Below are 25,567 nucleotides of genomic sequence, written 5' to 3' on the forward strand. Positions count from 1 at the left end.
AGGACTTGCTCTGGAGTCTGCTGTCTTTCTTCTTGGGCTGCGCAGGGAGGCGAGGACTTGCCGCCAGCTCCAGCGCAAGACAAGCCATCGAACGGGCTGAGGGGGCTGTGGTGGGGCAGCCTGAGATGTTCAGCCCAGGGTCCAGGAGCTGGATGTGTGGAAGAAGAGGAGGGACAACAGCTGCTTCACCTAACACCTAATAATGTAGCTACCACATGCCTGCAAACTAGACACTGGGTGGTTAGACGGCTGTTAGCTGACTGCGGTCTTCTGTGGTGGTGGGACTTTCACCCTGGGAACAAAGGTGGACGTAACTTTTTGTGCAAAAAGATGTTCTTTGGAAAACTACAGGTTTGGAGCTTTTCCTCCTAGGAAGATGCAAACTCAGTAAAAGGGAGATATTTTTTCCTGTGGAAAAGCTATCCAAATTATTCAGTGTGACGATTTGTCTTTGTTTCTCACTGTCATTTCTTTTCAGTGCTATGACACAGTGAAGCAATATCTGAGGCTTTTAACTTGACTTTGAATTCAGTTTATAAATGTTGACTCAAAAAATGGTTTACATCAGCTAGTAGCTTCGGGACTTCTTTTTAAACTGAAAGATTGTAAACAAAAGTATATTTTTGTTCCGAATATCCCCCAGGTTAAATGCCATTTTTCGTTTCTTTGAGCTTGCACTCAGGTGCAGATGCTTTTACTAATATGTTTCCGCTATCTTTGTAATAGTCTTTTCCTAACAGTATCCATTGGCAGAAGTTTATTACTGGACTTGGTAATCAACTGTGTTAGACCCTGTCTGTAATACATTTGCCTTATTCCTTCAGCACCAGTGGCACCTGAGATTACCTCCGTAGAATATTACAACCACCTCTTGTACGTCACCTGGACCTATGGAGGAGATGGTACTGACCTCTCTCATTCCAGGATGCTGCATTGGATGGTCATTGCAGAAGGAAAGAAAAAAATCAAGAAGAGCGTAAGTATGAGTGGGGAAGGCATCGCACATTTCTCTGTATTTTTTTTTGTTGAGTTGATAACTTTGGAATACAAAGTTTAAGCAAGTTTAAGATTGGTAGAAGCCTGATTGGTTAAAGTTATTTCACAGTGTTAGCAGGCACTTACAAAGACTCAAGCTCTCAAAACAGCCAGTGGACAAAATGATTCTATGGTGATCCAGCACAACTGTTGATGATTTAGGTGAGAATTTGAAAATAGCTTATTAAAATTCTGAGCTGCAGACAATAAAACATAAAGAGTATTTTTAAGGGAACAGATATGGTTTCTATTTAATGATAACCAGAGTACGCTACTAGCTAAGTTTTTTTAGTTCATTCTGGCCAGGTACTATCACTTCCCGTTTTCTGGCTTTATCAAAAAGACATCCTTATAAATTATGTGTTCTTCATTTGCTGTTTAAATACAAGTTCCGCTAACTGATGGGGTGGAGGATTTCACTCAGAATGTGTGCACTTCTTAGAAAGCTTGCCAGATGTTAGGATGTGTTCTTGGGACGTTCTCTGGAACTCTGATCATATTTAAAAAATCACTTAGGAAAAGAAATCTGGGGTTTCCAAATGTAGATTAAAGTCATGCTGCTGCAGGGCACTGAGATGCACGTTTAACCCGAAGCGAATGAGCAGCCCCTGGATGTACAGTGAGGAGCGTTTGCAATAGAGGAGCGCTGCAGCGCAGGAATGTATACAGCCAGCAATGTAGCTTCATACAACCTGTGGCCTGTGACTGTCTTCTACACCACTATTGATCTTTTAATCACTGACCGACCAGATGCTTTCTCAAGTGTCTGGTCTTTCTCAAGGGAAAGGTTTCCCTTCTACAGCTGAAGACTCTGCGGATGCTGAATTGGAAGTGGATTTTCAGCATAAGCGCAAATTCGTCAGCGATTTTCACTTGGATTTTTATGGACCACCCTATCTTTCAGTGGATTCCTAGTGGCTGCAAGGGTGCACCCATCTGGAGCTTGTTGCAGCATGAATTTAATTACATGATTAGCAGGACTGTTCAAAAACATGACATTTCTGAACAGCAGGAACTCCCAATATTTGGATCTTTGTTTCAAACAAGGAAGAAAACTCCACATTTTATTTTTTTCCTACAAATAAAATATTCTAACAATTGAATTCTAAAAGAATTTTGCTGTGATATCCCCTTCCTCTCTTCCTTCCAAAAGTCATGTTCTCTGTAAGGTTATTATTCTTTCATGAAAAATCTGATTTCTGTGCCACTCAACTTCGTTGAATATGAAAATCTTAGATTAAATAAATATATAATAAAGATTGAAGATGAAATTAAACTAAAATTAATATTGAATACGTAGCTTTAGATTAAACAAAAGATTAAAACAGGAGCGTATCTACAATAGATTATATCTGCAAATAAAACTTCAAACCTTTAGGAATATCTTTCGAAATGTTTGTCTTTGTATTATTTTCAGGACAAGGGAACTCATAAATTATTCTTTAGGAAATTCCTGCAACAACCTATTTATAGCTAACTTCTCAGGTCATGCTCATATCTGTAAATATGAGTGCACACTTGCAAGCTTCCGGGTGTACCTGTTCTCCTACGTTCTGTTAGTCATTTTCAGAAACGGTTTCTTTTAAAAATCATACTATATTGTAATCTCTTTATCTGATTTATTAAGATTGCTAAGACTGTTATTACGTTTTTCTTGTGGGATTACTAAAATAAATTTTCTTGTGGGATTATTAAAATACATAGGTAACGCTGTCAGGCAATGACGACTTTTTCTTCCTGCTATCTGTGTATTTCCCAAGACTCTGTAGAAGTTGGTCAGTTTTTACAGAAGTGATGAAAATAATGTGCATAGTCCCGTTAGGCTTTATTTGGAACTGTCTACCCCTCTTGTAACCGAAAACTTCAGCCTGAAAATTAAGTGACTGTGAAAACCAGCATGAGATTCCTGAATGTGTCCTTTGTAAATAGCCTACAAGCACTCTGGAAACAGTCTGTTAAAGTATCTGAGTTCTGTGACCCTGGAGAAATGGGGAGCTTACTCACCCCTAAAATAGCAGGAAGAAGTTATTCACAGTGTTCTGAAGCTCAGCTCAGTTTTGGATCATATCTGGTTTCAAACTTGCAGCTGACTGAAGTCAGGCCCCGAGGTCTATTGTCAACTCAAGAGGTCTCCGGGTAGGTGCTAGACTTGGCCAGCTGGATTTAATTTGCAAGTTCTTAGGATACAGAAAGACTTGCCTATATGTGTCTTGTGTACTCTTCTTAGCGATATCTGATCTGATTTAAATTCCTCTAACATTGCAATGGGCTCAAATACATGGTTTGGTTAGCGTTTTGCATGACTCGACGCAAGAGTGCTCTCATTGGTGTGAGGGAGATTTTCTTTCTTCCTTAATTTTTCACTGGTCATACAGAAAATATGGCCTAGGATTGTCTTCTCTCTGCATTGTGATATTCTGCTGAGCATTATGGCTTTCTGCTGTTGATCTCAGTGGGAACTGGTCCATGTGACAAGTCTAGAGTATGCAGAAGACATCTGCTGTGATGCACAGAACTTTCTTTGTAGTATATTAAGTGAACAGAATAATTTTACAAGAAGGATATCTGTTTTGGGTCATATTTAACAGTTGATGTCTATAATCATTGTAGGTAACACGCAATGTGATGACTGCAGTGTTGAGCTTGCCACCCGGGGACATTTACAACCTTTCAGTGACTGCTTGTACTGAAAGAGGCAGCAATACTTCCTTGCCCCAGCTTGTGAAATTGGGTAAGAAATGCTTGTTTGTAAATTATAAACTCACTCCGTCTCTCATTTGACTGTAAAAGTAACTGTGTCAGCAGATCCAGCATCTTCCTCGTTTCAGTGTCATGTACCTGTGACCGCAATTTCTTTTGCAAAGCTGTAATTTTCACCTCACCTTGCTGTGAAAAGATTAGCTTCACATATGGGAATGAGACGTTCTCATAAAATAATATTAGTATTTTCTCTACATGCATAATAAACCTTTCCTGAGTGACAGTGATAGAAGTGAATTTAAAGGACTCCATAACTTCTAAACAAATTAGAGGTCTTGAAGCTATCATTGTCTTTTCACATTTCTCATTAGCTCTCACTCAAATCTTTTGAATGGTGCTGGGGTAAGCATTAAAGCCATAACAATCTGAAGTTCTTCCAGGTCTTTTCACCATAGGGGATATTTGAAAGATGTAGACAAATTCCATGGATTTTCCTCTTCCCTCTGCACCGTCCACTGTTTTCCTCATGCCTTGTGTCTGTACGCGGAGTTACATGCTTGTAACTCGTCATTCCCAGGATTGAGCGGGTGGATATGTGAGTGTGAGTATATCCCCCCCGCTACCACGGTCCAAATATTTTAGAGGAGTATTTCAAAATATCAGCTAGCTTTATCTTTCAGACAGGTCCACAAGTGCCAGGTATTATTCATGTCGTACACCCTGCAGCCTAGTTGTATCTTCCTGTTTGCTTATGGGCAGGCAGGCTCCTATTGAACTGGTGCAGTTATTTTGCACTTGCTCTTTCATTGACTACAAAGAGAAGGTGGGATGAATTCCATTTTGATAAATCGCTTCTAGACTTCTGGGCGTGGGGGTTTTGTTGGTTTGGGGTTTTTTGGTTTTGTGTTTTCTTTATGCTGTTTGCACTTTGAATAGGCACTAGTAAGGATATTTTACCAGCGGCTTTCCTTCCCTCTGTTTCTGAGGGAGCAATGGGAGTTGTAATTAGCAGTAGTGGGAACTGACTCTAAAGTGATAGACGACTCAGCACTTGGCAGTCACTTAAGCATTCCTGCCAAATGTTCTTCCCTCCATGATGTTTGCTTCATCCTGGCAACTTTCCACTTGCAGAAAAATCAAGCCATTTGCTGGAGGCAAAAGGAGGATTTGCTTGGGATGATGCCCAAACGCAAAACTCATATTTTAATTGAGGCCATTTTTTACCTGGAGTGAGGGATGGAATGTGTTTCTGAATCCAAGAGCAGATATATGAGTGTAATTAAAGGAGAGGGATGCTTTCCTATGTAGTTCTGGGTCAACACGTGCACTGCAATCCCCGTGACACAGAAGAAGCCACGTGAATGTGCCTCAGTCCCTACCCTGCTCTCCTCAATGCTCTCCTGAATGCCAATATAATCTTGGCAGCCTTCAACCCTGGAACACTGATCTGATTGTCTGAGGATCAGATACGTCTCCAAAATGTCTATAACCACTTGAGCAAATCCTTTGTGCCAAGTTTTTGGAGGCAGATCTTACGCATCACGTCTAGGCTCCTGTGACAGCATCTCACAGAATTGTGAAGTAAGAGCAAAATGTTGTTGTACATAGCACATTGCATGTAGCGTGTCAGGATCTCGGAATCAGGTCATTGTTTGGGAATGACAACTTTCATTAAACATTCACAGATTAGGAAACGTGAAAACTCTGGAGAACAGCTTGGGAATGTACAACCCAAACTTTGTACTCTCTGAAGGCAAACCAAAGGGGCCCAGGATGCTGAGGCACTGAGAGCTAGTGATTGCCAGTACCTGTTGTGTGTGGGCTTCAGAAGGAAAATCAGGATCAAGCCTTGGTCTTTAAATAATCTTGGGAAAAAAAGTACATCTCATCCTAACTCCATGCCTGGGCTGTTTGCTCCTCTCCCTACTCCTCAAGGTTTCCCTTCCTGTCCTGCTGTGCTTTCCATACTCCAGGAGGGGTGGCCTCCATGGGAGGTCAGCATGGGCTCCCATGGGCCACTGCCTGTCCAGACATGGGGGTCAGCGGGCGGGGAGGTGGCCCTGGAGGGGACAGCCGAGGCCACCCCACATGGGGCTGGGGGTGCTGGGTGCAGTCCCTCAGCCGTGTTTCACAGCATCTCTGATGCCATCTCTCCCAGGAGACCCCCAGTAGTCCTCCTGTCATAAGGTTGTCTCCTCGCCATGTAGGTACCCCAGTCCCCCATATATCTTTGCCCATGGCCAGTTCATCCAGCATAACAGCAGCGAAAATCATAGCAATAAACTGAAGATCCCCAAAGTCTGGACCTCTGCATTCAGTGAGGAGAGAAAACTCCTGCAGCTAACTGGAACGACTCCAGACCCAATGGCCCCTAAGTGTCCGCCTAGAAATATATTATTAAAAAAAAAAAAAGCAAGTTTTTTTTTTAAACTGCTAATTAACTAAATATTATCTTTGCTGCAATTAAATGAACCTAGATGGCCTTCGCTTCTGCTTCTTTATCATCTCCTGGGGCCCTGTGAGGAAAAACTTTCTCAGGCCAAATGTGTTGCTAACAGGTGAACAGCCATCTTCTCCCGAAAGAGTTTCTGCTAACAGAGTTCTATTAATAGAATACGCTGATCATCCTCAATAAGGGCTCTGTTGAAAAGGGAAGTGAAGTAATTATCCAACTGTCCAAATAGAGAACAGTTTAAATAGAGAAGAAAAACCAAGACACTTCATCATCTTCCCATTTTACAGTGGTAGTTTATCACCATGAGAGGCAGGGCTTTACATTGGCAGGCTTTATCTGAAGGAAATGAAAGATAGAAGGGCATCAGGTATTGCTTTCATTTTTGTTCAAGGCTTCCTCCTCTCAGTTGTCTGGAAACTTAAAGATAAGCTTAATAAAAAGAGATTTTCTCTTAACCAGAGCCAGCCCCTCCAAAATCACTGTTTGCTGTCAACAAGACTCAGACCTCCGTGACTCTGCTGTGGGTGGAAGAAGGAGTGGCTGATTTCTTTGAAGTCTACTGCCAGCAGGCTGGATCTGTTCAGGAAGCCAAAGTCCAGGTATGTAAGCGTCTCTTCTTCGGTTTCTGCTCTTCATCTCTGAAACTGAGACTGGGCCTTGCATCTTTCTGGTTTGTGGTCCGCTGCTTAGCATTTGTGTGTAAATCCCAATGACATTTTTTGCTCAGTACACAGGTTAGATCATTAAGCCAAATGTGGTAAGGTGGTTCAGAATTAAACTTTTAAAAGCTGAACTACTACAGCATTTCAAATACTAAAATATTTTGTTATTTTGCAATATTAAAATTGGCTTCTGTCTCATTGATGAGATTATAATTACTTGGACAGAAACTCTGTGCATCCAACAAGGTGTCAGTCTTTGGCTAGTCATGAAAATGGCTCCAATATACCACGCAAAACCTAAAAGACCACAAAGCTAAGGGAATGTCAATGGGCAGGAAGGGAAAAATGGTCAGGTAGCTTGATAAGGAATGGGGAAAAATAGACATATTTAGATGCCATGAGATCTTTTATGCATCATTTTATTATTTATGGCTTACTTTATTCCTGGTTTTCAGAACTCTTAACTGTAGTTTAGTAGGACCTTCACTGCTATTCAGAGAGCATCTTTGTGCTGCAAATGTGGCTGCTTCTCATGGGTTTTGTCTCTTAGGGTATTTCCTTTGAGACCCACCTTCTCAGCCTTACAAACGAACTTCCTTTTCTTTCTGTCCCGTTAAGTACCTGTGCTCAGAGGCCACCTGAATACCTGAGTGTTTAGACTGGTGCTGTTACTCAGTGAGGAATATAGCAGTAGTAGTTTTAATTCCTTGACATTAAATGCTGTGCAACATATGTGGCTTACTTGGAGGTTTTGCTGATGGTATAGTCAATCACTGTGATTACATGCCATGAAACATGATTCTCTCATGTAGACTGTCACAAATAATGGGAAATCATTCAGAAAAAAACCCCACAACCCACTCGTATCACTGATTATCCAGAAAGAGATACATACGCTCTTTAATCCTATGGAAGACCAATCTGAATTATTTAAGATTCCTTTTAAATTGAGAAAGGCACTGACTAAAGGAAAAAAATATGTTTAAATGCACTTTAATCTTTCAGATAGTTTAGATTCCACATCCAGATTCCTGCTTTTTCACGGTGAATAGCTAAAGATTGTGAAATCGTTATCCACTTAGCAGAGATTCAAAATAATGATGTGCTCAGGCAAGGAAGGTACCACAGGATTTGCAGCTTTAGTGCAGAGCAGATCTGTTTTAAGAACATTAGGAAAAGACTGCTCCATTTGGCAGGATCTTCAGTGGGTGTCTCATTTGTTGACATGAACATCTGGCACTGGGAAATGCACAGAGGTTGTCAGCTCATTTCTCATTAGATTCGTCGCTCTCTCTTCTGTCTCTGTGAAAAAAGGGGAAGAGGTCCTTTTTGAACAGTAAAAAGGGATGCTTTCCCATTAGACTGGTGAAAATTCTTTACTTGTGATTTCCCATGCTAATTACATTAATGTTTTTGTCCCTTTCCTCCATTTTTAAGTCAGCAAAATGAAAAGCAACAGCTTTCCAGGTTTGAACATCTTGGGTTTTGCTTGACTAATTCAAATTTCCCAGATGGCAAAACAGAAAGCATCCAACCAAGTCCAGTTGCCAAACTGAGGCCCCTCCTTTCAGCTCAGAGCATAAATGTCCCCTCCCTTACACTCATGTACATGTGGTTTCATCTGAGTAACATACCTCACAACTGCACTGCAAGAGGAACACTTGCTAGTCTAGAAGGAGCCCGTGAATGACAATAGGTCACTGCAAACATCCAGTGCTCGAGACTTGCGACACGATCTTGCACTCCTCATCCGGAGTGAGTTCATTCATAAAGCTTCTCCTTGTTCCCTTTCTAAACCTCTGGATCAGTGTCCCTATTTTCACATCTGCAACCCACCTTTGGTTGTGCTGGAGAGTACAGAAAAGCTCCTGAGGAACTTAAGGAGCTATATCTTTAAGTCAGTGCATGTGTTGTATTTGTTTTCTTTTGCCATATCAGCATTTATGAAACATAAAAGTGTTTACCAGGGACACAGTAATTAAAACATTGTATAAAGATATTACGTGAAGAGTTCCTACTACCTAGAAAAACTGAGGTGTGGTGTATCTGATCATCGTTATTACCCAAAGGCTTTGCTCTAGCTTTGTTGTTCACCTTGGCCAAGTGAAAGGCTCACAGTTCACAGAGGAACTGCCTTAGAGGCAGAGGCGACATACATTCATACTAGGCGGTGGGCCACACTTTGAATTAAAATAACTTTATTTTCCTCCTAACCATATGGCTTACTAGCCAGAGCTCATGAGCTCTGCCTGCCTTTGGGGATGCCCTGGAGGTCACAGCGCTTTTCGCCACCAAGCATGTGCCCAACCAACCCGCTATGAGGCACCCTCCTGCCCTCCCCAAGGGGTCCTGGGGCTCCCTGGAGTGCTCTGGGCTGTTCCTGCTGCTGCTTTCACCCCTGTTTCTCTCCCCTCTTCTGCCAGACTACCTGCTTATTTTCAAAAGCAGGCCCTGGTTGCCCTCCCTGGGTTTCGAAGTGCTGGTTTCTTTCCCGGATCTGACTTTACCTGGTCAAATATATGGGTGGAGAAGGGAGCTCTTATTGTGCTCTTGCGTTTACAGGAGGACAAACTTCTGTGTATTTTTTCCCCATGTCTGCAGGAACCTGTCACTGTCTCTTCACACGTGGTGACCATTTCCAGTCTAACCCCTGCTACGTCCTACAACTGCAGTGTGACCACCTTCAGCCACAATAGCCCCAGCATCCCCACTTTCATTGCGGTTTCCACCATGGGTAAGCAGCACTTTCGTGCTTTCTTCTTCCTCCTCCAGCTACAACATCTGTTTCTCCTTGATTTCTAAGCTGTTTTCAGTAATGCTGGCCCTAGGGGTTGTTTGTATCATGGAAAGGCTTACAAATGGGATGGGGAAGCAGCATTAAAATGTTCTTAGAAAAATCCCGGCTGGGGGGCGGGGTGGGGGTGGGGGGGTGACTTGGAAAAATACAAACTGGAGGCTCAGTTCTCTACTGTGTTTTAGAAATCAGGGACCTAATTTCTGGTGTCAAGGCTGACCATCAGGGTACTGCTTGATGACGTTTATGGAGAAAAATATCTTTTCAGACAAGCCCAAACAAGAGGGAAATCACATTTATCAGCTGTTAAGGCAAAAAATAGCTTTCTGCTTTCAGTGAGGAAGTGGAGATAGGGTGAGAGAGAAGGAGAAAGGGCCACTGCAGGATCTTAAGTAGTCACTCCCCGAACGGATAACTCCTGATGGAGGCTCCCCACGCATGTCTTGAAGCCTGGCTCTGTATTGACTCTAAATAAAGGTGTTGAACTGTGCAGAGCACTGGCCTTCTCTTTAAAATCTCCTCTTCAGAACAATCCGTGTCATCTCTGCTTAGTTAGGAGTTGTGTAGCTTTAGCCACTGGTCCTATACATCATACACCACTCCATGCTGAAGTTCAGTGCCTGATACTTAGCTTGAAAATCTCCATGATTTTTAGTCTGAAAAATGCTTCTCTAGACAGCTGTGAATGTAAAGTTACTCTGAGCAAGTAAAGCAGAGAAAGTTTCTTACATAATGAGCAGAACAGGATATCTGGTCTCATAGTAGTACAGTCGATAAGCATGTACTATTGAACAAAAATAAATCAAGGTTTTGTTATTGAGAAATGATTCCAGCTCTTATTTAAAGCAGAGTGTTTTCTTAAGATTTATTTGCCAAAGTAATTCAATCCGTTTCCACCAAGTATATTAGAGAGCATCAGCCTGTTCCTTTGCTTTTGGGTCCGAAAAGGTATTGATTATTGTTGAAGAATAACTTCAGAGTTGAAATGGCTTTGGAGACATAGATGATGATCAATGTCTGTATTTTACACTTCCTTCACCCTTTTCTCTTGTGTTATGAATATCAGTTAAAAAGGACAAAAAAAATAAATCAGAACATACCAAAGTTTAACAAAATGCCAGAGTGAAGTAATTTCCCCACAGAAATTTTGTAAGAGCAATAACTAGTCAAAACCTCCCTTTATCTCTAGTGGTAGATTTTTCTCTCTGTAATACTCCAGGCTGAATGAGATCAGTTCAGAAAAAATAGCGCTATCAACATTCAGGGAAAAAAAAAATCCCCAAACTGTCAGGGCTTCTGAATTCAATAACCAAGAGTCCTTGTTTGTATGTACAGTCACTGAGATGAATCCCAATGTAGTGGTAATCTCCGTGTTAGCCATCCTAAGTATCCTTCTGATTGGACTGCTGCTGGTGACTCTTGTTGTACTCAGGAGAAAACATCTCCAGATGGCCAGGTAAGTCTGGATTTATGCTAATTCCAAAAATTTCAGACAAGAGCAAACACATCATAACAACAGTTGCAACTGAGGATGCTTGTGTGCATGGGTTATGCTGGAGACGCTTGTGAATAAGATGCTGTCAGAATGGTTGTCTTGATGCTCTCTAGGAATATCATGTCTTCTCCCTCTATCTACTTTCATTCTACATATGAGCCTACTTTCTACATATAAGCCTCAGCCTTTGTCTCATTTTGAGCTTTGCAAGATTGGGTCCATAAGAAGTGCAATCCCTTATTACAAAAGGGTTGTGTCAGGAACCCAAAGGATAATTAGGATCTGAAGCAATTGGGCATGAGCAGGACATCAAGATGGTTTGCAAATCTTTCATATAGTTTGGAGCAGGAGTTTTTCCATGTCAACAGATAAGATGATTTGTCCATCAGGTCCAGGATGCTGCATTTGAGAGGCCATGTAAAGCCTGAGCCCTGGCAGCCAAATGCCCAGGTCAATGGAGGATGTACCCAGGGCCCTGAGATTCTATCCCTAGCGCCAGTCTGCCTCCAAACCTTGGTCTTCCAGTTGTCCACATTCTACGCCTTATATGGGCTTCCTTCTTATGGGAACTGCAGCATGGGAAAAAGCATATGGGCTCACCTAGATCTTGCCTTTCTACACAGTCAAGAATGCAGCCAAATATCCACAGATCCAGAGACCCACAAATCCAGAAGGGAGCTCAGGTCCCGCTGTTCGTGTATAACATTAATGATCCCCATTTGTTCTATCATACAGATGAAGGGAAAAATTATCTTGTAGGACTAAATGTTTTTTTACAGAACCTGCAGTTCCTTCAGCTATCTGCACCGATCATTTTTACCTGAATATTGAAATTCAGTTTTCTTTTCCTGGTGGTGTTAACCTGTATCAGTTCACTTTAATGCGGGTTATGTTACAGCCCGAGTGAACTGCGGATGTTTCTCCAAACCCTCTACGTGTGGTTCACCTAGTTTTGGAAGGGTCCTGGAGTCTTCATCCTTCTATAATCTATGTAATATATTTTATATTAATTTACTCTCCCGTGTCAAGAAAGGAAATGATTTTATGTAAAAAAACTTATGTGAAGAATCTTGCGCTTGGCTACCTAGCAGACACTGCAGTTTATGTGTCGTGTCTTGGCTCTGTATTCCACACAACAGACATATTTTGCAGGCTATCTCTTTCAGTGAACATTATGTGTTTCCTTCCTTTTATGTGTAACTAGCTCTGTGAAAATCCCAGCTAAATTAATTCTCTTTCCTATTCAATTATTGTGCAGGCAACCCAAAGCTTTTTCTTTTTCTCTTCATCACTCCTTCTAGCCACAGAAGATAAAAACCGCAGGAGGAAATTAACAAAATAAATCCAGTGAGAAGCTGCAAGCAATTGTTTGCTTAAATCAAGGAGTCAAAAATAGTCAAGTCAATTTACCATTTGTAGCTAAAAATAATGGACTTGTGATAAATTCACTGGAATGTTATTCAGGAAATTCGGGGTTTCTTTCAAAATTATTTTATGAACTCAAAATTACCGTGCTTCTGTCAAATAGAAAAGATTATACATCTTCTTAGATTTGGGACAGTGAATATTTAGTATAGAAAGATAAATCATTTAGCATGTATACTGAGGCCAGCAACTAGTGCTAGTGCCAGACTATAGAAAGCCCAAATCTGAACAGAAAATGAGGTCTTTATTAGCAATTTCTCCCTTTTTTCACTCTTTTTTGGCATTATTAGGAAACCTGATGTCAGGTGGTGTTGAACATTTAGTGGTTTTGGAGGCCTATGTTAAAGGATTGCAGTCACGTTTATCTCAGATTCTCTCAGACCTGAGTACAGATGTGAGTGTTCAGCACTCCTCCACAACTCTGAGAGTCCTCGATTAAATCAACATCATTGCGAGCATTGTGAATCCAAAAATGGTAACTTTGTACCCAATGGTCTTCCTGAAACAGGGAGTGCGGGGCTGGAACTTTTGTCAATTTTGCATCTTTAGAGAGAGATGGAAAACTTCCTTATAACTGGTAAGTGTTTGAAGTAAAGCTTTTAATTGTGTCTTTCCCCATCTCGGCATTTTGGCAAATACGATCTTTAAATGTTAAGTGCTTATTTTTTATGTCATCCCTGTCCCTGTTTAAGATAAAACTACTATACCTGTTATTTTAGCATTTTACTTTTTGAATGATGACTCAAGACTATGTATTCTGTCACCTACTATTTTTAGTAGGGAATGATGTATATAAATGTCAAAGAAGTTGCATAGATGTGTTTTGGGAGGATATTTTTTTTCCTTAGAGACATATTTTCTAAAATGACACAAGTGTAGAAACTTGGTCTGTAAATCTATTAGCACTTCCTTAGAGACATATTTACATCCAGGAGTAAGCTTGCCTGTAGATAACCAACTAGCAACTGTCTTCACGCAGTACCATTAATTAATTTTTCCTCGCAAGACAAGGACAAGCCAACTCAAATATTTACTGTAACTTAAAGTTCAGTGCTGTTGAAATGAGTAGGAAAAAGACCCCATATTCTTGCTCGTCTAGAAAACCACCTACAACAGTTGCAGGCACTGACTGGACTCCAAGCCATCACTGACACCCTCAGCCAAAGAGAAGTATTTGAACAAAGTCTGTAGGATTAGTTTTTCCAGAAGCAAAAGGGCTCTGAGACCTACCTGACTGGCACCAGTGTGGTCATTTTCATTCCTGTTTTGATAATCAAATGGGTGCTAATGACTGACCCAAGGTTCACTGTTTTGTTATTAGCAATCTCTGCAAAAAAAATCGTGTCTTTCAAGGCAAGTCCAAACACAGATATTTAAAAGCATGCTGTCAGCCCCCTAAGGCCCCATTCCAGTATGTAGGAAGAAGAAAATATGAGCCTTGGGTTTACACCCATGGTCAGCTTTGTTGACAGCCAAGGAGCTGGAAAGAGGAGTTGGTGCGCAGGGATCTGCTTCCATGATCTCATAGGACACAGCCTGCCAGCAAGGACGGGATTAAATGGATTGACACTGCACCACGACAAGCCTTTTGCTAATAAGCGTGCAAACTGAACTAACAAGCCCAGCAAATCTTGTCAGTACCTCACTGTGCTGCTAATTAACTGGATATTAAACAAGCTTCACTTGCTTGGTTTAGCTTTAATAGCAGCCAGCTGTGTGCAGTACAAACTAATCTCTCTTCCAGCTTCTCTTACTTCAACTATATTAATGGCACAGGCAGCAGAAGATCAAACACTCGTGTTAATTAAATATCCAAGCTTGAATCAAATGATTAAACTAGCAACAGATGTTATTAAAACCATAAAAGTTTTTTTTATGGGAAGGGGAATTAATTAATAGGTTTGGATGTGAAAGTGAAGTTTCTCGTTGCTTGATTTAGTATATGTGTATGTATGTGTGTGTGTATATATATGTGTGTATATGCATATATGTATGCATACATAAATTTTGTTATAAAAATATAAATTGGGAAAAATATTCCTGCTTAATATCTCCACAAATTTTTGATAACTTAAGGCAGCGTGTCCTAATCTTATGGTCCTGACTTCTGTGAAAGTTAGTAAAGGTATCTTGTGTTGTGTGCCTCTGTTGTCTAATGTCAAGACCAGATTCACTCTCCATCCAGGCAGCTAAGTGGAAAATATAGCACTAAAGACAGGGGGAAGGATTAGGAAACCCATTTTTCTTGGGCCCTTTCCAAGGATCTAGTAAGGGAGCTATGGGCATATCCACTGATTCCTAAGGAAAGCTCAGGTCAGCAGAGTTTTCAGGATTTGAGCAATCTCTGCATCTTTTTCTTTTAATTAAACAAAATTGTTCGGTACACCTGAGCAGTAGATGAAAGACTATATAATTCCAGGAAACCAATATTGTATTTATTGGTCAATGATGTATTTTTCATATGTTGAAAGAAATCAATTGTAAAACAACGTCGGAGTTCCTAATCTGTGAACAATATAAGTAGGTCTGCAAGCACGTTAACCTGTCATTTGATAAAGTGCGGAAATGTCTCAAGATGATTTGATGATGACAGAAGAGCCAGGCTTGAATAATTCCTTCTGCCTCTGTAGGCAAGAGGAAGTAAAAACCTCACTTGGAGTTTCCCAATGGAAAGAGGAGTACTCTGGCAACGTCATCATTTCTCTCTTCTAAACCTGATGAAAACCCCTCTGCGGCACTAATGAAAACCTCTCTGTGGCACCAGAGATCTGCTTACAGAAAACCCAAAGTCATGCTCAGTCCACTCCCATAGAAACCCTGACAACGGATAAGCCCTACGGCTCTGATGCTGCAACCTCCATGGCATATGATTAACTAGAAAGGGCTGTCGCTTCTGCCTGACCCACACAATCCCTACCAACGTCAGGGAAGCTGCCCTGCAGAAGCTGGGCCGCCCATTTTCTTTTCAGCAGCAAAACTCATTAAAGCATGACTTGGAGTTTTCACTACGTGGGCAAAAGTTTTCCACCACTGGTTGGAAGATTAAGATAAGAGATGATTACATTTGACCTGACTTGCTTATCAGGGAAAACACAGTATCTTCCGACTTCATAAGAGCCAAGAGTACTGAAAAAGGAAATTTCACTTGGTGGTTCCTCTTTAAAACAGCTGTAGAAGGATGGTGTTGCTTTTAGGACAGCAGATTTTCTGATGGGGAAAAAACACGCTGAGGGTGTATTTGGCAAAAAGTCCTGCTACTGGGGCAATTTTTGTTTAAGTTTCAAGAGTTTTTCACGTTTGCAAAGTACCTGTAGCCCATTCCACCAATAGGTAGAACAGGCCTGAGTGGGTTTTCTGGATTAATGCATAGCAGGATCTGGTAAACAGGTTGCAAATGTAGAGGTTTAGAACGACTTTGTACTCAGATTTCCTTTAGCCACAATGAAACCTACTTTGAATAGTTATTCATAGAAACCACAGTTAGGAGAAGTTCAAATAATGTTTTGCTGAAAACCAGGGGGAGAATTCGAAGCAATTCAAAATGGGACTCTGCAAAATGTTATATAGATGTTTTCAGAAATCTGACTCAATAGCGGGTATTAAGAGATATTGTAATGATCTGAATTTATCTCTGCTACGGATATTCTGATATCCACAGGATCACTAGTAGGAGCAAATGTGGAAGATTATCATAGTTGTGCTCAGTACAAACAAACTTTATCTGTCCTGAAATATCTCAAAATATCAGAAAATAGACCTAGTACCACCTATGTAATGGCCATAAACCTGTGGATGAAATTTTCAAACACATTTCACTCTCTGAAAATCTGCCGGTTTATCAATTAACATTGATTTAGAATAACAGGCCTGAGTCAATACCATAAAACACATTTATTTTGATCATACAGGATTTTATGTTGGATAGCTGAAAATCCCACATAGGGTGTCAGGTTGAGGAGTAAAAATTCTATGGGTGCTAATAATATTCTTATGAAGTAAGTAAGAGGAAGCCTTTATGGGTTTAACTGATTTTTAAAATAGAATTTGCTGATCTCCTGATTTCTGTTTGTCTTACTAACTCTCCTCACTTTTTCATCTTTATGTATGTTATTTATTAATGCTCACAGGCGTAGAAGTGTATTTGCTTTCCTAACTCTGCTACCCTCATGCCTTTGGACTGATTATCTTTTGGCATTTTATATTAATCCTTGGTAAGTGATTTACTTGTTTTTCCATATGCAATGTGTAAACAATGTCAATCTCTAATACATGAAGAATGTGTGATACCTTCGTTTTCAAATGGGTCAAAGCTTTTGAAGATATAATTTTCTTGTACCAGAACATGGATTGGAGAGGATGTGGGTATCAAAGTATTTGCTACCCTGCTTCATCTAGTTTGTCTGTTTATGCTCCAACCCATTTTGGTATTAAAAAGCTAATTGTATGGTGGTCATCATAATTCATCTCATTGCTCTCTTTGCAATTTTTGCCACCTCATTATAAGTCCTGGCTTCTTCTGTCACAGTTATTCATCTGTTCATTGCCTGGCATTGCCGCCTGCTGCTGCCGCTGCTCCTTTTCTATTACTAAAATTGCTTAATCGTGCCCCACCTGTTTGGCGTGTGATGTCAAATACCTTAGTTTTTAATGGTGTGCTGGTGATGCTCTCCTGGCATCAGTAAAAGCTTTGCTTTTGGAAACATCAGTTCACTGAGAATCGATACAAACTGGCAGTCACAAAGTGTAAAAATTGGGTCACTGTGTGTGCATCTCTGTGTGTATGTGTGTATATTTAATAGTTCAGTCTGTAAATAATTTATAAAGATTTAGTAAATGACTGGTTAGGGTTTTTTTTGAAAATAACCAATCAACAAAGCCACAAGGTCCATTTAAAAACAGAACTGTTTTACAAACTGTTTAACAAATAATTGGTTATGATCTAAAAATGTTTAATTTATATAAAAGAAACAAGTTCTTGATGGTCTTGAGTCCAAGGTATAGTGATTTACAAAAATGTGGTACCGAAGTTAAGATTTACTTTTGACCAAATGTTTTCCCTGGTGTTACCATACAACACCACAGCCCTGGCAGGCAGTCATCGACAGCTTCAGCATAAGGACTTCCGAGCCTGGTTTTCCTTGGGTCACGTAGGGTCTTAGAAAAACCCACCTAAATTTTCAATGGGTCCAGAAATGAATGGGTTTACATGACTAAAGAAAGGCCCATTTCTTCTCCCATGGAGATGAAAGCACGTTCTTCACATACATCCAGCTGAAGAGCAGATGGAAGTCTTCTCTCCAAGGCTAGTATTATATTGACTTGTAACTTGTCTGATGTAAACTCGACTAACTATCGGAGCTGCACACCGATGGAGGATCCGGCAAGCAGTTTATTTTTGTGGAGGCCACACAGATATCTCTTAACTCTCTGATGGTCAAGAAGCCCAAGGTGGCCACTGTCAATGGCTTTGCTGCAAAAAGACCCATCATCTTTTGCCCCTTGGCCTCTTTTTGTTTAATATGCATTAATATGCATTAACTCATCTTTCCAGATGTGTGTCTTTCTTCTGAGGTTTCCTCTGCAATGAAGCTACCTAGTTTAGTCTAGATGACCAAGTTTAATGGAGCTGAAGTTGAATGAGATGAGATTAATCCCTCTTTTTATATTTTAATCTGTGGGGTAAATGGAAGAACGGATGAAACACCGGCTAGTGTTTCAAACGTCTTTGTTTTGCACACAAGTTGGTTTAAAACATTTATGAACATTTAGGAAACAATTGCAGTGCTAAGAAACAAAGGCCCCTTGAGACTATAAAAGCACAAGAAATTGTTGCTGAGAAATGGATGTCAATCATTTGTTTTATTGCCTCTTGAAGTGTTCCTTGGAGAAGCGTTCTTAGAAGCATTCCCATTATAAAAAAACCCTCAGATATTTTTTTCTTTTGAAATGAATTCCAATGTGCCCAACATTAAAAGGTTTACCACAGTCACAGGGGATAGAAATGTGCTGAATAATTTAGATAAATTAATTTTAAGTTTTCTTTGGAAAAAATCTTTGAAGAGGTGGAATATATGCTACCAGGGCATGTGTATAGAGACATGAATGTACAGATGCTATTCAGATAGTATTTGTATATTTAGCATAGTAGACTGAAGAGGTTTATAATATTTGCGAAGTAAATCTCCACATTAGTGTAAAGCTGCTATTGCTGTAGCTCTTGTTAACTCTGCAGGCAAAGCTCCACGTCTAAATGGAAATATACCTTGACAAGATAACAAAATTACTACAGCCTGTGGCTGCTCCAAAACCTGAACATTTTGTAAAATTTAATTTTTGGAAATGAATGATTTTGCTTTTTAAATTTCATTTCTAAACTTAACTTCTTAACTTAAACTTGTAAGTGTTAAATTTAGAAGTGAAAAAAAAAATAATCCACTTTTAAATATTTCTTTCTGTATTTTTACATTGCTTTGAAATTTAAAATCTTCGCCTTTTATTTACTGATTGAAGCTATGACCCAAGGTGTCTAGAAATCATTTTATTACCATCATGAAATTAAAAATAGTATCATTATAATGTGATTAATGAACAGATATTGTTTAATGCCAGGGAAAAACAAATCGGACACTACTAAAATATCTTCTGCGTAAGTAAGAAACTCTTTGTGCTCTGTGGCTGGTTTAACAGAGGGGATCAGTGTTTTCAAACCTCTAGCCAAACTATTCCAGGGTGCTCACTTTGTGCTTTTATTTTGATTGATTGCTTAACTTTTCTGCGGCAACAACAAGATGAACACAGCCAGCCCTCCAAAAAAACCCCACATGGTGTTATTTAGCGTAGCGCGGTTCTTAAGTCCATTTATTATGGGTTATATTGCTCAACACAATCATAAGCTTGCTCTCAACTGTCGCTAGTGAATTATATCACTTATAAATCATGTGAAGACAGTGTATTACATGACTGGCATAATTATGTCTAGCTGTTAAAAGTCAATTAAAATTATCTAAGGTTTAAGCTTGAGTCCTGCTGAAGTCAGTAGGATATTTGCCATTGTCTTCATTGATCATCATAAGCAGGTTATGAAACGAGTGAAAAATAGCATTCAAGCCCTTTCCTTTCTTCTTCGCCCTGACTTTTTTTTTTGCAAATGGTCATCTCCCTTTGCCCAACAGACCTTTCTTGTTCCCAGTTGCTCTGTAGTGTTGGCATCCAGTTTCCCAGCCCGCTGGAGCTGGAGTGGAGCAGCCCAGGGACAACCGTGGTGCCCCGTCCCCTGCAACAGCACGGCCCCCTGCCAGCCTCAGCCGGGCTCGGGCCCCGGCGACTCGGCCCCAGCCCACCTGAAGCCAACGGCGCTGTTGGGTCAGGATTTGTAGAGGACAGGGCAACCTTGTGTTGGGCACAGGTTTTTCCCTTTCGCAGGGAGGTGGTTCTCAGAGCCACAGAATGGAAAATGCACCCATTGGTGTCAATGGAAATTTTGCTCTCAGCTTAAAAATGTCCAAGATATTACCACCAATGATGGTGGTATGATGGTGACTAGGAAACATACGTTCTTAAATCAGTACTAACTTTGAATAAAGACTACACAATAGTTTAATGAATGAAACCCCCCTTTTTTTTACAGGAGTAAAAATGGATTAAAGAAGAGAAAGCTGACCAAGTATGTAACTTCTTTTATATTTAAAGAAATAAAAAAAATATGTCACCTTCGACTAAACATGCATTATGATATTGCAGTTACAGATATAGAAAACTTCTTGGTAAACACATCCTGAGAGAGATGTCTGAAGGCAGAAAACAAACAATAATTGGACAAAAGCAATTCTTCTCAACAGCTCCTTACTGATAGAAAATTAGTCATTGGGGAAAGGATCAATTATCCAACTTAGTGATTCCAACAGAGCTTATCCTTAGTTAAAATGACAAATGGCGAAAAACTGGGATGCATTTGTTTCCAGAGTTATTCCCCTCTTGACATGAGGCTCTCATTATGGTTGCTGCTAGAACATTGGATCATTAATGCTAACGGGTAAACAGGAGTAATTAAGTGGTGATAAGACAGGTTCCTTTGGGCATATTGCCTCAAAGCAAATGAAAAGATTACTGTGTACATGCTTCAGTAGCTTGTAAATTAGAGCATGATAATTAGGTGAGGGAAGCTGTTTACCTGTGTTTCGTTATTCAGAGCATTAGCCTAATTATTTCTCTGTTATGTTCAGAGGCTGTGCCTCTACTAACAGATAGACCCTCGCCTGGTGCAAAAGTGTGCAGAATGACGGGAGTCCCTAAATCAAGGCTAATTTATATCTACTGAAGATCTGCATGGTTTTTTTATGGTTATATGCCATTTTTTTCTGCCACCCTCTCTCTGTGAGGGGAATTTGACCTCTAATGACAAATGTGTATCATTCTCAAAGCCAGCAGAGAAAGTAGTCACGGCAGTAGCATCCAAAATGCTGGTTTAAGGATTATTTTTTTTTTGTGAGGGCCTTCTAAAGAATCAAAAGCTAAATGTGAAATCCACTTTTCTGCATGAGCAAAGCGTAAATGAGTTTCAGAAGTGTCTCTGCCAGACGTGAAAATATCTGAAAGCAACATTTTACATGGCACAAGGGGCAACTTAAATGAAGATGTCGCTGCCCTGGTGCCAGAAGCGTGCTGGTGGGATGGTGCTGGATCACCGCTTACCACAGTGCCACCTGTGCCTTGGGGACATACCCACCTGCAAAAGCGGTTCGGGGGCCAGGCAACTGTCGGAAGGGTGCATGGGCCATTCCCCTCATCTCAGACCAGTGGTTTCCCTAGAGCAGGACAACTCCAACCCCCCCAAAGCAGGATGCTTACTGTCACCAGCACCAGCAGCTGCAGCACTGAGCTCACCCAGTGGGACCGGCACCCCTCTCTCAGCCTCTCTTTCTGGTGCCTTTACGGTGTGACGCGGGTAACGAGCAATATGCCCACCATTTGGTGGCACCGAACCGCAAGATATTTTTTTTTCCCTCATGATTGTTGCTTGCTGGCATTAACAGTTGCAAATACATATTCATGACTTGATAGTATTCTGGGGGAAAATAGAAATAAGATGTACTAAAAAAGTTGGGTTTTTTTTTTCCTAATTTCTGTGTGTTTTTTCTTTTAAAGCCCTGTCCAGTTGGATGATTTTGATGGATACATCAAGGATATGGCCAAAGATTCAGATTATAAATTTTCTCTGCAATTTGAGGTAAATCTGTGGGGACTCCATCCTCTCCTCGCTGCCATGCCTAGATCAGTGTTTTCCAGATGTTAGTGTGGTGTGTTCCTGTGCTCTGCGTTGTTTAATGTGCACTGTTGCTGGGTGGGTCAGCTTCACTTCCAGTTCTGCAGAACTTAAAAGCAGACCTTGGTGTCGTTAAAGACTGCGCTTACGAAGCCGATTCGAGTGCCTCATCACATTCGGTTCAAGATAATTGTCAGGAAAACACACTTCCTGAATTCAATGTCTTAAACGTAAAGGATTTTAATGTCTTTATTTTATTTATTTAATGCCATTAATTTGAGGGGAAACATTGGAATGAGAAGGTAACGTCAAAAATCTCTTTAAGAGCAAGGAGGTCTCTCTAAGACCAGTTCAGGCACATTTTCTTAATTACCCAGAATTTAAAGTCAATTTAGTAGTATAACACTAAAAGCTCCTATCCTAGAGCTAGCTGCAACGATTTAAATGTGGGAAGGGAGTAGGGAGGATTGTCCAGGTGTTCCCACCACTCTGGGTGGCTGACATATTCCCTTCCTGCCAGTAAAAAGTCCTCTGATGCATCATATATTGGATTTGGCTGCTGAAGGTAATGACTAGATCTTCCAAGCATTCCCTAGAATCAACATCAAAAGCTGCTTGATGACTCGAAGCAGCTTTTTAAGTGGGGTGGATGACCACCACAGAAATACCTTATCAGCCCCCTGGTTTAACACTATTTTAGCTAATTAAGTGAGGGTAGAGAGGAGCAGCCTGCAGCCTTGGATGGCAGCAGCGCGCCGGCAGCGTCAGCAGGAGAGACCACATCATTGCTCTCTAGCTGTTTGGAGCCAAACTCAGAGGCATCAGATAAGGAAAGTCAGCGTAATCCTGTTGTCAGTTTATAAAGTGATTTATGAACACTTTCAGTCTGGTACCTGCCACAAGTAATCACTTCACAAGGAATTATTTTTTTGAGCATTTGTGAGTTTGACCTTGGCATTTTTCTTCCTGTTACCCCAGGAGCTAAAACTGATTGGGCTTGACATCCCCCACTTTGCTGCTGATCTCCCCATGAATCGCTGTAAAAATCGCTACACAAATATCCTGCCATGTAAGTACGATACATACAGCCTCCTGCTAAAGTCCCTTGAGAGGGAAAGAGGAGTTTTAATAAAAGAATTGGAGAATCAGCGCCGATTTTGTGACTGATAAAAGCCTTTTTTAAAACCTGCCCTTAGAGAGAACCGGGCAATAGATGGTTTTTTATTAGCTTTGAAGAGATGTAGCTTTCTGGGGATGTTTATCAAGACTTGGAGTTTGGAGGTGAGAAACACAAGGTCGTTTCTACTACTAAGTAGTGTTACTATATTTTTGTTACTATATTTTAATGAAACCTAAGGGAGCCCAAAGGGGCGGCAGTTGGAGGGTGTATTTTGCAGAACAGTAATGATGGTGCATCCATGTAGCGTTTACCGGAGCAAACATTGCTCTCTGTTCCTAACTATGAGCATTCCCTGGGGTTTTTTTAACAGATTTTTTTCAGTTTTTTATAGGATTAATTTTAATTTTGGCTAGTTGGAGAGAAGTACTGTGTTGGAGAGCCAAATGATTTTTTTTTCCCTTTTACAGATGATTTTAGTCGTGTCCGGTTAGTTTCGATGAATGAAGAAGAAGGGTCTGACTACATTAATGCCAACTACATTCCTGTGAGTACAGAGACTCGGTCAGTGTAAAGAACAGTGTCCTACACAGCAGTCGGTGCATGTCACCCGCAAATAGCCCAATATCTCCTGGAAGCTCAGTCACGTTCTCAGCATCTTCTTTAGCTTCCCGTATCTTGCCTGCAGGAAACAGTGCTTTTCACCAGTCACCAAAAAAAAAAAAAAGAAAAGGTGGTGGGGGTGCAGATTTTTGGCAAGTTTTGGCACAGTAGCACTGGATGAGCTGTGAATCTTTGTGAAACCTAGAGTGGACTGGTAAAGAAAGGGGGAGGAAATGTTAGGTGGCCCAATGGCTTTGTAAGACAGCTAGGAAAAATGTAAACTTTTAAATAAGGAATTTTTCCGGGTTTCTACAGCACATGGAAAAAGCATTAAGCCAGACACTCCACAACTGATAAAATACACACAGCCCAGATGGTGCGTGGGGGGAGCTTCTGCTTTCTGCCTCGTCTCTGGTGCTCCCAGTGTTTCTCCCTCTGCCTGGCACGGAGCAGCCGTTTACCAGGGAGTAGCACCCAGAGTTTTAGGATAATTAAAGTATACACAGAGCTGTAGTCAAACAGTTCGACACTGAGGCTGGGCTAAAAACCTCATCAGCTCTTTCCGCTCTCCCCTGAGCTTGTGCAGCCACTTAGGCTTATCGCTGCCACTGCCACAAACGTTTGCCCGTCTGCTGTCCCCACCCTTGCTGTGGCTCGGTGTCCGCTGTGTTGGGGAGAGCAACGTCCCCTGGGTCGCTCTGCATGGAGAGGAGGCAGGACACCACAGCATCCATTTAGAAAAAGACCTTTCACTCGGGGACCACAGGCAAACGAGTATTTCTGCACCCTTGCCGTGAACAGAAGGCAGAGCTGGCCCTGGCTGTGCTGGAGAGTGGAGTCAGCATTATGGAAGAGGGAGGAGCCCTCGGATGCGTCGGTGAAACCACTTCTTTGTCACTGTGGCATCGCCCATGCATGTACTGCCGAGCACGTTGCCCGTACTTAGCTTCTACACACCAAGAGCATGAACCTAAACACTCAAGCTGCAAGTGCCTGAGCTCGCAGTGAATCAAGAAAGAAATATTCCAACATTCAAAAGCATCATTCACAACTCGGAAAACTTCTATGACACGGGATTATGGATAATAGGATTTTATGTAGCGGTCGTTTTCGGATTGCTCAGTTCTGCTTTTTATAGTTTACATCGCTTTAGTTCTACTTGCAGCGTGATGCTGACCATAGAAACTGGGACAGACATGTCATGTTAATGCTTGGCTTTTCCTGACGATTGCTTCTCCACTGAGTAACTCCCTGCAAACACAGATACTAGTGGTGATCGGTGTCTCTGTGATAACAGAGATTTGACGCTTAGGTCAGGCGTAGCCCATGCAGACAAACAAACAGCAAATTCTATGTAGTGCAAAAACTCAGACTGAGCTGACTTCTAGAGGTGTCTGGAGGAAGCCATTTGTGGAAAGTGCCCTCAGATCAGGAATATGTTTACAATCCGCTTACTGTGGTGGCACACAATTTGTCCAATTTACATGGGATCATGCTGTGTGTTGGGTGCATCTTTTGCTCGTATTAGGAATGTCAAATACCTTTCCAAATGTGGTTTTGATGATACAATCTCAGCAAATATGGTGAGAGCGGATGCCAAAATGGCCATTCTGTGGATCTTTTATTATAGTCTTTGTAACGGCCTTTTGGTTTTGGAGAGGGGAAGGAGACTTTCCAACTATCCAACATGCTGATAGAGATAGCAGAAGGAATATATGGGTATAAAGCAACTGAGCTTCAATAAAACATAGCAATGACGATCTGTTAAGGGTGTTGACTCAGCATGTTCTCTATTCTTTTAAGCAGAATTTTAATTAATATTTTGCTAATTTAAGTCCTTATAACGTAAACATATGCACATAATTCTACTCATTGCTACCTTCCATTTACATCCGTGACTGAAAATCACCGCAGGCACTGCTTGGGATGAGCAGGCTAAGCATCTATAATTGTTTTTATGTGTGTAACTAAACAAACCTTTAGATTATGAAATATGGAAGATGGAGGAGCTTTGATTTA

General features: G+C 41.0%; 1 protein-coding gene across 1 annotated transcript in view; it reads left to right on the forward strand.

The window, feature by feature from the left end:
• The window catches only part of PTPRO (protein tyrosine phosphatase receptor type O), a 156,928-nt gene that overhangs the window by 119,682 nt on the left and 11,679 nt on the right, over nt 1-25,567 (forward strand). Inside the window, 11 exon segments of the mRNA XM_074585393.1 lie at nt 825-976; nt 3,646-3,766; nt 6,650-6,789; nt 9,454-9,586; nt 10,982-11,102; nt 13,075-13,143; nt 16,694-16,777; nt 20,194-20,229; nt 21,711-21,792; nt 22,807-22,897; nt 23,416-23,492. Coding sequence (XP_074441494.1) covers nt 825-976; nt 3,646-3,766; nt 6,650-6,789; nt 9,454-9,586; nt 10,982-11,102; nt 13,075-13,143; nt 16,694-16,777; nt 20,194-20,229; nt 21,711-21,792; nt 22,807-22,897; nt 23,416-23,492 — 1,106 coding nt within the window.

This window comes from Larus michahellis, chromosome 1 (assembly GCF_964199755.1).
Source record: "Larus michahellis chromosome 1, bLarMic1.1, whole genome shotgun sequence".
NCBI lineage: Eukaryota > Metazoa > Chordata > Aves > Charadriiformes > Laridae > Larus > Larus michahellis.